Source organism: Lagopus leucura, unplaced genomic scaffold (assembly GCF_019238085.1).
Source record: "Lagopus leucura isolate 7727_CA_CO unplaced genomic scaffold, USGS_WTPT01 Super-Scaffold_100002, whole genome shotgun sequence".
NCBI classification, from domain to species: Eukaryota; Metazoa; Chordata; class Aves; order Galliformes; family Phasianidae; genus Lagopus; species Lagopus leucura.
The window spans coordinates 78163030-78175345 of record NW_024962263.1 but is presented as its reverse complement, the minus strand read 5'-3'; the positions used below and the strand labels follow the sequence as shown (position 1 = coordinate 78175345).

At 41.7% G+C, this 12316-nt stretch overlaps 1 protein-coding gene across 8 annotated transcripts in view; it reads left to right on the top strand.

Moving 5' to 3' along the window:
• The window catches only part of ENPP2 (ectonucleotide pyrophosphatase/phosphodiesterase 2), a 70097-nt gene that overhangs the window by 12188 nt on the left and 45593 nt on the right, over nt 1-12316 (top strand). For 4 of the 8 annotated variants that reach the window (XM_042869371.1, XM_042869369.1, XM_042869377.1 and 1 more), the window contains exons 2-4: nt 2203-2305; nt 8195-8350; nt 10401-10526. In XM_042869371.1, the coding sequence (XP_042725305.1) occupies nt 2203-2305; nt 8195-8350; nt 10401-10526 (385 nt within the window). The other 4 variants (XM_042869372.1, XM_042869373.1, XM_042869374.1 and 1 more) reach the window with 4 other exon arrangements.

The window sequence follows — 12316 nt, the reverse complement described above, 5'->3', positions numbered from 1 at the left end:
TTCCAAAGAGCTAAGCATTTGCACATTAGGAAGACATGCAGAAACTGCACGGGCTTAGCATCTCTGAAATTGAGGCTAGATATGTTGCCTTGGTCACTCAAAATGGACAACTCGATTTGAAAATTCAATTGTGTTTTGCCCAGGATCACTTGGTGATCTGAGAATCCCAGGCTGGAAGAGCTCAATCTGCTGATTCTCATGCTTTACTCATCAAGTCATGAACTTCATCAGTTGTGATAATTGACATTGTAGAGTAATTTGGTGTGTGCTTGGTTTTCTTTCTGCTGCTGACACGCACTGCTGTAATACCTAGCACTTGCTGGTGAAGATGTTTAAGCAAGGATATATCAGAGGCTAAGAGTGAATAATGTTATAGGAAAGCTAATACAAAATCTGGTTATTACTCTTCTCTAGCTCTAGACCACTATACACAGGTCTTTCAGTTTTGTTTTTGTTTTTGTTTTTGCTAGAGAAAGACTGCCTTCAGGACATTATGCAACCTGTACTTCAGCTGCCTATTTCATCTTCAGCCAAGGTGGTGATAAAGCAAACTTTAGAAAAGTCTTTACTTCAGACTCCTGATCTGTGCAAGGGGAGGAATACAGTGTCCTGGTACAGCTAAGATTGAGGTCTTCCCATGCTAATAACATTTCCCTGAAGCTTGCAATGCAAAGATACAGCTGCCCAATGGATCCTCTCTTGGTTAAAAAACTGCATTAAAAAACATAAGCTCTGAGCCACGGGTGTCAGGCAGATGAATTGGGAGAAGCAAAGAGGAGACTCAGCCCTGCAAAGCTATGCAGTGGAGAGGGACAAACACTGCAGCAGCTAAAAAGTATCTCTTAGCAGAGCTGCAAAATGCGTGTGCTTCATATTGCAAGATGGCTTAAAGAAATCTGTTATGTATTTCTCAATGCCACTATATAGTGTGACAGTGTTGCAAGAGAAGATAAGTCTGTCAATAGGCTTAACAGCCTTGATTCTGTCCCTTTAAATGCTATTGTTAGTAAATACCTTAATGAAGGGAACTCCCATCAGGAAAAAAAAAAAAAAAAAAAGCAAACCACACTGGTCAATAATTTGCCTTGGTAAACAATATTTAAACAACTGATTTGAACCATAATTCTCAGCATTACCGTCTGCTGTGTAAATAGAAGCGCTTCTCCAAACGCTTTAGCTTTCTGCTGCTGGGGAAGAAAATGGGAAAATGTGGGGCAGAAGGAACGTGCCACTTCCCTTCCTTTCCGAAAGGCTGTGGTTTCCAGCCCTCCGAATAAAACCGTGTGCGTTGCCATCGCTCTGCGCCTTGCACCGCGCGGGAGCTGAATAGCACCCCTGCGCTGGCGTGGGGACACTGCGACCCGGCTGGCAGCGCAGAGCGAGAGCGGTGCCCAGGTCGCTGCCCCACGCTTTGTGGCACTGGAGGGTGGCGTGGGGATATTTCCATTTCGCAGCCTGGGCGAGCTTCCCCCCCTTCTTCTTCTTCTTCTCTGAGCCAGATGGAGACGCATTTGGTTTCTCTTTTAGCCATGTTACTTTTGCGAGGAGAATAATATGAGCAGGAAAAGCTATTGGCCGCAGTGAGAGAAGAAAGCCCTGCTTTGCCAGAGGAAACCACATAAAAGCGTGCGTGTGTGTGTTTGGGGGGAGGGCGCAGCGAGGGATGATGCCTGGAGCTTCTTGTACTCGGAGCTGCGATTTGTGAGTGAAACATGATGAAATCACCCCCTGGACAAATCACACGAGCCTGTCAACCTCACCAGGTGGGATTACTTGTAGCTAATAGCCCGAACTCTCAGAGCAAACAGAGCTCTGCTCTCACTATAAAGCAAAAGGGACGGTACCGTACGGGCTTTTCAAGAATCCTCTAGTATGGCTAAGAAGGGCTGCTTCCACTTCCACCAGGTAGGGAAGGAAAAGAGCATGTTTGCTTTTAAAGGAGGAGTAACCCGTCTCTCCTGAATAAGGTCCTACAAAAAGGAGCGTTTCAGCTTCAGAAAGAGATGTTTTATTCATAAACCCCTTCTGGTTTGTGCGACTCTAAAAGGGTGACTCTGTCAGCTGCTGTGCCAGTGATGGGAACTGCAGCGCTGGGAAGCTCGAATGTACAGGGACCATCTCTGCCCCTTTAATCCTAATGCTCTTGGCTTGGAAGTCTGGGGATTTGCACCGTCTGATCACTCTGCTGTTTTGCTTTTGCAGGTTATATCTTTATTTGCTTTTGCCTTTGGAGTAAATGTCTGCATGGGATTTACAACAAATCGCTTTAGGAGATCTGAAGAATGGGATGAGGGCCCAATCTCAGGTACAGTAACGGGCGTAAATTGTGGATCGCAATGTCCTTGTGTTGTGTGCAGTGGTTAGAAGCCATTCCTACTCTGAAACAGTAGTTTGCTTGTTCCTTTTACCTCTAGAATATAATGAAGAAATAACTCACTGAGCCTGAGTCAGTTGACCTTTGGGACTCACCTATAGGTCTCCTATTTACTTAAACTTTTGCTCTGTGTGCATGCGACTATGGAAAATCTAGCCTATTTTAGGATTGAGCACCATCAGTCTTGCAGAGATCGGTTTCCTTAGCTGCTTCATCTCTCCCGTGCTGTTTTGTGCTCTGTACAGTTTCCCCTTTAGATCTAAAAGAAACAGCCGTATCAGTTTAACAGTGCCGGTTTACTTTTGGTAACTACTGAAGCAATTTCTCTAATTTTGAGTAACACTTTCAAGAATGTGCTGCTGAGGAAAGCTTTGGGGATTTCTGTGGCGTCTGAGGTCATGATAGCTTGTGAACAGTAGAAGGCAGACATCTGACAGTGGCGAGGCTGAGCAGGTGCTAGTGTCCTGCACTCAGCAGATGTGCTGTCTAGGGGAGGAGAGCAAGAATGTGCCATAGAAGGGACTGTTTGTGTTTGGAAGCACTACAGGGTTTTGTGAGCTCAGGCATCGTTTGAGTGGAAATAACATATACAATGGAAAACTGGTGTTTTTCTTAACAAAACCTAAAATAGATGTAGAGTTGAGTTGTGTCTCTGTTCCTTCTTTTGGGAGGAGAAAGGGAACCTGTGGTTCTTAGGGCTGGGTAATATAACTGAAGTGGAAGGGTTTCATTTCCAGTACCCATCTGTAATGATAGCCTGTGAATTTTCATTGTAAATTTGTTTATGGTGGCCTGAGTTTGTTGTGTTCCTGGTGAAGAATATTGTGATCTCCTTTCCCCTTCTATCACAGAAACCAGTCGCATCCAGGCTGCTGATCACTGAGCAAAGGTATTTTAGGTAACTAGAAAGATAGTGGCAGTTACTTTTGGTATTTATATCACAGTTAAACAAATTTGCTCATAAATCAAATTTCTTTCTAATTTAATCTCTAGTTTGTAGAGCATTTGGGTAATGTGTGTAACAGTGATGCGAAGGATTTACATTTTATACTTGCAACACCTGACTGCTTTGCTTTCACTGGTGGCTGTCTAGGTTTCAGGCAGAGATGCCTTGCCTTGAAGTCCCAAAGGTCTGATACTGGGAATCAACTGCAGCTCATCAGTGCCAACTCTGCTGAGCACACCAGCACCATTCAGCGCTGCCAGGGCTAGGAACAGCAGCTGTGTGCTGTTTCCAGTAGCAGGAAGGTTAGCTCAGTATCCCACGAGAACAGCAAGCGATACAGGATATCTCCCAAAAAGGCTTAATATAAAAATAACCCAAGTAAGGGTTATTTTGGGGCAGTCTGTTTAGGATTTCACATATGGTTGGGATTGGACCTGAACCTGGCGTTGACATCCTCTAGTCTAAGTGTCAACAATGAAAGACAAAAGGTAATGGAGGGTTTTGTCCCTTGTGTGTTTGGGCAGCCTCGTTACTTTTATTGCAGTAAAAACTGGAAGGTGATAACAAAGACAAAATTATTGCCACATGAGTCTGGAAGAGAAAGTAAACTCTTATGATGGAGAGGTGCATTTTTAACAAAATAAAAACACTATGATCAAGTAAGCTATTTAGATTCTTGCAGTTGTATGACTTCCAGTTGTACTTCATCAGAAGCCCAGCGTTAGGAAATGTTCAGAATGAAAGGTTGCCATAAATTCTTTCTCAACTCTAGTCTGCCTTGGCTTATTCATTTCCAAATTTGTTGGTGTTCAGAATTAATTGTTTTGCATTGACTCTCTTTACCAACCATTGCCACATATTACCAAGTTTTGAATTCTCTAGGAGTATGCCATGATTGTAGGCAAACTTCAGTTCTCATCTAGTGTAGAACTGCTCTGTAAGTCAAATCCAACACCTGTTTTTTTTCCATAGTCCATTATACATAGTACATGCATGCCATAGAAGTACCATAGTGCCTATAAATGTTTTCTTGGTCTCATTTTATAGTGTATACATAGTGTATAGATTTCTCTCTAATATATATAAAAGACAATCATTAGATGTTTTTTTTTTTTTTTTTTTGAGTTTAGTTGGACAAAAAAGAATGCTTGAAAGGGATATGGAAAGCTCTATCTATTAGAAAAGAAGAGCAGGATCTTCATGTGCGAGGTTCCTTTGCCTGTTGCATGGAGGCAAATGTCAGTGTAGAATTTGCAGACAGATACAGGAATTTTAAAAGAAAATCTGAAACTGCATAAGTTTGTTCTGTACAAGGGCTTCTGTCAGTATGAAAATGCTAACCATGAATGGGGCTCCTGATGATATATTTTCAAACTATTCTGCATGCACCGGTAGTTGTGCCATGGCATTGTGCACGACCTGAAAATCATGGTCTGGCTGCAAAGTTGAGGTCAGGCATGGTAAACAAAGGAATGATCTTAATGTATAATATATAACGTATACAGAGATTAGGGTGTTAAGCCACATCTACTTTTGTATTGCTGCATGGAAAGTGTTTTACATTGACTCATGCTTTGTATTTGCTATGGAATTTGGGAAAATTTGGCACACCGCTAATAGAGAGGATGCCAAAAGATCTGGAAAAAATGACAAATGAGGTAGCTAGGCTAAGCCATCCTCATGTGAAATGGAAACCCTAATTACAGTCGCAGAAGATGGAGCTAGAAGGAAGCTTGACCAGCTCTGTAGACATTATCCCAAGACATGGGCAGTTATTCCTGAAGTGCTGCTGACAGATCTTGGTCTAACCTGTTCTTCAAATCTCCGAGATCTGAGATTGCACAGCTTCTGTTAACAATTTGTTGCAGTGGTTTCCGGATAAGTGAGCTGCCCTTTACAATAGCTAGGCATTCCTTTAGATAGAATTGATGCTGTTACTTCTATAATCGGCAGTCAGGTTTACACCTTCTTCCTAAATCTATGTTAGTGTGTGTCTCTTTGCCTTCTGAAATGGTGTCCTTCTCATTCCTTTGAAATGAGGAGAGCAAGGCCAGTGTAAGTACAGTAGAGTGGTGGTTTTGGTGGAAGGGGAAAGGGCGATGGATGTCATCTACCTGCACTTCTGCGAAGCCTTTGACACGGTCCCTCACCACATCCTTCTCTGTAACTTGGAGAGGTGTAGATTTGAAGGATGGACTGTTTGATAGATTAGGAATTGGTTAGCTGGACACAGCCAAAGGATTGTGATTAATGGTTCTGTGTCAGGGTGGAGACTGGTCACAAACAGTGTCCCTCAGGGGTTGGTCTTGGGACCGGTGCTCTTCAACATCTTCATCAACAACAAACAATGGAATCAAGTGCATCATCAGCAAGTTTGAGGATGACATCAAGCTGAGCAGTGCAGTTAATACATTGGAAGGAAAGGAAGCCATCCAGAGGGACTTGGACAGGCTGGAGAAGTGGGCCCGTGAGAACCTCATGAGGTTCAACGCGTCCAAGCGCAGAGTGCTGCACTTGGGTCAGGGCAATCCCAGGTATTTATGCAAACTGGGGGAAGATCCGCTTGAGATCAGCCCTGTGGAGAAGAACTTGGGGGTCCTGGTGGACAGGAAGCTGGACACGAGCCAGCAGTGTGAGCTTGCAGCCCTGAAGGCCAACTGTGTTCTGGGCTGCATTAAAAAAGGGGTGGCCAGCAGGGAGAGGGAGGTGATCGTCCCCCTCTGCTCAGCTCTTGTGAGGCCCTATCTGGAGTACTGCAACCAGGCACTGGTTACACACTGGAACAGGTTGCCCAAGAGGTTGTGGATGCCCCATCCCTGGAGACATTCAAGGCCAGGCTGGATGTGGCTCTGGGCAGCCTGATCTGATGGTTGGCAACCCTGCACACAGCAGGGGGTTGAAACTAAATGATCTTCGTGGTCCTTTTCAATCCCGGCCATTCTATGATTCTGTGATACTATATAGTCTGTCGTTGTATGTAATACCTTTGAGTCCAGATTTGCAGTTTATTCAATCTGTGATTATACGAGTATGTTACCTATCTTCCAAAAGGAATGTAACAGGAGAGGTTAAATAACAGAACCATTCTTTAGTAACATATATTCAGGAGCATTTAGCACAAAGCAGCTGCCATTAATAGGGACTAATACTTCATATCTCTGAAAATCCGAGTGTTTACATGCTTTGAAACAATTCTCACGTGATTAATTTCTGGCAGAGACTTGTGGCCTTTTTGTGTGACCAAAGAAAACACTGGTCTGTGTATTGCCAGCACAGATAAACCACTTTTAGCTCCAAGGAGGTCCAGGTGACCAAAATATTGAGTGGAAGTTAATTATTCTTCTGGGTCCCTTCCAACTCAGGATATTCTATGATTATTTATTTATTTTTTTTTTACCTTTACCAGCCTGCAGATGAATGTGCCTTCCCACTATCGTGATCCATGATGACAGCCGTTGTCATCCCAGCCTCCCACTGTAACCTTGCTGAAGGATTGATCTGCTGCCCAGTTTGTTCCTTGAAGTGATTAATGCTGGTGTCCAACCTGCGTTGTTACCAGTGCCAAGAGAAAAATAGTGGATCAGTAGTGCTGGTGATGGCAGCCGATAGGACATATATCACCTCTAACCTTCCTCTCCATCTTCTTTTCTATCCATCCTCTTTTCTATCTTCTAATGCTAAAAGTGTTGGAATAGTGCCATTGTGTTTGGAAATAGTTTTTTTTTTTCACAGTTTATGTGGAGACTAAACTTTCAACCATGTAGAAGAGTAGGGAAAAAATACATGAAAGATCAGAACAGCTCTTTTCCAAAAGTGCCATTGCATCAGTTCTCTTAAAATCATACTGCTAACTATGCTGAGCTTTGCCAAAGTCGAAGCCAAAACATAGTCTAAAAGAAAAATACTTAATTTAATTGGTTCCTCAAAGTACCAGTGAAATTGTGAAATATTCCTTGGAACACTTCTGTTTTTAAGGAATAACATGAATGTGTCTCAGTTTATTTTATAAAATAGCATTACCCCAATAGAGCAGCACACAACTGTCCTGCTTTATACAATATACTATGCTTTATAATGTGCTGCTACATAGGAATCTTTGGTAGGAAAAATGTGTGAGATAATAAGTTTTGAGAAAATAGCTGGGAAGCACACATCAGCTCTGACAATAAGGGCCACAGCTAGTAGATTATTGAAGTCTAATGCATTATTCATGGTTTCAGACTATCCATCTTCCATTTAGTTTTACACATCAAATACATTGACTTCTTCTATATTTCAGTCTTTTGTTTAGATATTATAATTTAACGCTCTGCAGAAGCCCATCAGAAAGCCTTGCTTTACTTGCTTCTCCATTAATTTATAGAGCATCTTATGGTTTTCACCCATGCTTGACATTGATTTGGCACCTTCTAGTATAGCAGACCAAGTCCTGCTGACTGCGTGTAGATTAATTGCAGTTCTTTCCTATGTGAACTGCCCAGCCAACCATGAAAATGTCACTTGGTTTTTGAAAACAAAGGCCTGCTTCTAAGGAATAGCTGCAGCTCCTGGAATTGGGCCTTGCAGATATTAATACATTTCTGCTAACGATCTCTTGATTGTTATAGGTAAAGCCAGGTCCATTTCTATACGGAATGTTATGACAGCATGCTGCTTCCTCTCCCCCCCCACCTCCCAAAAGCTGCCTTTTTGCAATCTTTAAAATTTTTTTAATTATTTTTTTTGTTCTGCAAGCAACCCTTTTCCTTTCCCTGCTCCCTTCCCTTCCTTCAGCAGGCAGCCGAGGTTTCACTCATCCAAGCGGCTTGGGGCTGAGTCACCTGTCCCACTGCTACTGGCCTGACAGATGTTGCCCTGTTTTTTGTTCCACACAGTCCTGTCAGATTCCCCCTGGATCAGTACCTCTGGCTCCTGCAAAAACAGATGCTTTGAACTTCAAGAGGCAGAGCCTCCTGGCTGCCGCTGTGACAACCTGTGCAAGAGCTACAACAGCTGCTGCTTCGACTTTGATGAGCTGTGCTTAAAAACAGGTAGGATGGGTCTCCTGCCCCGCGTTGGTGGGGGCTGATGATGCCTGGCTTATGTGAATAGTTGGGACTGGCCGCTATAATCCAGCACTCCCTGCCATAATCCGGGTCTTCTTCTGCTCCCCTTGCTGTCTGGGCTTGTCTTGATCCAAAATGCAGCCCACGTATCCTTGCTGGGAGTGGTAGGGATATGCATCTATTGCTGCTGAGCTTCTGCCATAGTTTCTGCAGAAAAAGGCAGGGTACTGCTTGTACTATCTGAAAAGGAGATATTTTGATACTCATTCACAAACAATAATTGGTATTCAGGCACCAGTTGTCCTTCCAGATTACAGTGTAGAGATAGTAAAGATGGGAGGTTGGTCTCTCAGTGTCAACCATCCTTTTTTCTCCAAAGTGATAACTTAATAACTGAGCAGTTCATGCTTGCTTTTGGATTGTTCATTGCGTTTATTTGTGAAAGTACCTTGGAAGCTGGGAGTGCTAAAGCAGTGCAGGTCTGTTCAGAGGTGACAGGCTGGATTTGTTACCATTGCTCCAGACTCTAATTTCCAGATGTCAGGACAAATACAGCACACCGGTAAAGACGTTTACCTTCTATTCATTAGACCCCAGGGAATGGAAATACAGCTCTACATTCACTTTCTTTTTTCAGGACTCACAGGAGAAGGGAACTTCAAAGAGTGTTATGAGTGATGCTTTGTTTCTTAACATAGTGCGTCTGAATTATTAGTTGTACTCATCTCTTTGAGGGTTGGCTTAGTGGTCAGAGTTGACACAGGTGCCTTTCTACTTTTGCCATTAAATGTTTCCTTGCTTTATCAAGGAATTACACTTACAAAGCAAATAAGAGAAGTCTAATGACTAAAATTATCTCTGCTCATGGATGGGAGATGTTTGAGAGTACTTCCTCAATTCTGTTTATTATGTTATCATTTCAATAGCTTGGTACCAAAAAATTGTAAGCTAATCCATGAAAAAATCATTTGATTCCAGGCCAAGAAATTCCAAATTTAAAGCTAAGACTGTTTTGTCCCAGTGAAAATGACTGAAGAATATGAGGATCTGAAAACTTTCAGTGCATTGCACGATGTTTTCTACAAAAGAACAGGCTTTCAGTTCCTCAGCCTCTGGTCCACAGGGTACATTATCCACTTAAATGTGGGGATACCTCTGTAGCTCTTAGAATTGTTGTGTACATTTTCTTATAATCTCATAGGTATTTAATAAGACAATTATCACTTGTACAGTCTGTAAATATTAAATATTTATTAAAAAAAAAAAGTCCCAAATCAAGGAGAAATGGTGAGTAAGAGAAATTGCTCTTTTTTTTTTTTTTTTTTTTTACTAGTTGCATGTTGTCAAAAGCAATCTTTTAAGTTTCCTGTTCCTTTGGCCAGAGCATACGGGAAACCATACAGTTACATCCTCTGGCCCTATTCTAAAATGTAGCACTGTGCTGCCCTAATTTAGACAGGCCTTTAATCCTAGCGTCATTTGCAAGATAAGAAGACTGTACGTTTCTTCAAGTTCTTCTAACTTTGCAGTTGGTTTGAATCTCATCCACTGAGTACTGAAAGTTCCTTCTGTCTTCACAGAGCTGATGGGAGCATAATATCAATTTCTACCCACGTAATCTCTTCCCAACTTTCTCTTTTATTTCCCATTGGTTGATCTGGGGTCTTGAATATTTGGGCAAAAAAGGATGAATTGTACAAAAAACACCAACATTTCTAGTTTGCACTCCAGACAAATCCATTTATCTTTCAATAGCCTTTCTTTTCTTCTCCCCTCCATGTATTTTCTGGCATTCTAGTTGTACAAAACCTGGACTACAACAACTCTTTGTAGCTGAAGCACTTCTGTGAATGCAGGAGTCCTGTATCCGCAGGACACAAGGTTCCCTTTTATTTCTGCTTGACATACTTGAAATCACGAAACTGGGACAATAGATTTAAGACTCTATAAAGTTGGATGTAGTCGTTATGGCTTGAGTGAGTGCTTTTCGTTTCGATTATGATCTCTCATTCTTGCTTACTTGTGAATATTTTAGCTCGAGGCTGGGAATGTACCAAAGACCGCTGTGGAGAAACCAGGAATGATGACAATGCTTGTCACTGCTCTGAAGACTGCTTAAGTAGAGGAGACTGTTGCACTAATTATCAAGTCGTTTGCAAAGGTATGTCTTTGGTCTTCCTGCCTCTTATCTTTTGAACCTGATAATAGGCAACCCTGTTGGTAAAGTTTTTTTCTAGAGAAGGAACCCTCTTTGTTTTGTTCTGAATTTTGGGAATAGGGTGAGTTTTGGACTCCTAGTGGAGGTGAACGCAACTAATTTCTTGACAGTAGAAACCCTGTAAAGATACTGAAAGCAAAGAGTTTAAAACAAAATACAAAGGTATTCAGGTGCATTTGACTGCATCACAAGGAAAGCTGGGAGATCTGATGGTTTCAGAAGGAACTGAGCATTCCTAGATAGGTTATCTCTGTCTCAGAAACCTCTCCCATCCCTACTACAAAAGCATCTGTTCAAACTACTTGCATCAAGTAGGCTTTGTTTCTTGCAGGACAGTGTTTGTGAGAATATGAGAGCTTTAATTTATGGATGGAGCAGCATGGGCTCCAGGTGACAAGATGGGAATGACCATATCACCTTCTAGACACATGATGTCTGCAATACAGCCTGAACTGGCTGATGAGGGGACAGGCTGTGAAGGCTTAATTACCACCCTATACCTAGATGGTTTGGAGCATGTCCTGCCTTGACAATGTGCCTCCCATTCTGTGGAGGTCTTCTGATCCTTGGAAATCAGCCTTAGAAACTCTTACTATTGTATTTCACCTAGTTCTAAATTCTTCATTTGTTTAATGGCGAAGAATTTAAGCTTTGATTTCCTTCCCGCCCCCTTGCACCCTTTTGGCCAACTGCACAGTTTCCAAATGCTGAAAGTGGGATTTTCTTTACTTGAATTTCGCTGTTGGGAATTCAGGTGAAATATACACATTCCAACAAGTCTCCATAGATTATTATTATTATTATTATTATTATTATTATTATTATCATCCATAGATTATTTTCTTCCTATTCCCAATGAGACCCAAGGCTTAGTCTACTTAAATACTGATGATACAGTTCTCAGTTCCTGACGTTTTTTTGAGTTCCCACTTACAAGGGTCAAGACAGAGGAATTTACATCTGCTGTTCAATGTACATAATCTTTTTTTAATTGCCTAACAACAAATCTCAAGTGTCCCTGATATTCTGATAGGAATAAGCCCTATCTGAGATCTGTGTTTCCTCTTTATCCACGCTTTTGCTTACCTGAGGATAGTGTTTATTTTTATTTTCCCTTGGAAATCATCTCTCTACATCCCATTGTGGCCAATTGGAATTGCTGCAGGACGCGTTTCTTGCCGATATTTTCTATGGTGCTTTTCCTTTTGTTCTCTTTATTGAGCTATGGTTCCCTTAATAGTGCTAGGTTGGGGAAGTAAGCCTCATTAGCTAGTAATTTGTTTTTCAATTGACCTGTGAAAGTGCAAGTCATGAGCCAATCTATAGTCAGCATTCAATAGTAAAAGCCTTAACAAAATAGTTGATTATGTAAAGTAATAAGCTAGCTCTGAAAGACTATTAATACTTTTTTTTTCAGCTGCTCCTGAGTCTTCACCTGATCCATGAGCTGATCAGCTCCTTCAGTCTGTTGAAAGCTACTTAGAGTTGTTTTTCTTCCCTAGAAAGAGTTTTTATTTTATTATTTTGTCGTTAGCCAGCAGAAGCAGGAGATGTCAGACCTGTCGGGATGGAGGGTATGAATTGGCAACCAGAAGGAGTGCTGTGCTTTTTTGACAAACTGAAAATAATAGAAATTTTTTTTTTTTAAATGACTGGTGTTGCTAAAGCTTTACTACCATTTTTCATCTAGGAAGTTTTAGCTTTAGTTTTAAGAGCTGCTCCTAGAAGTGACA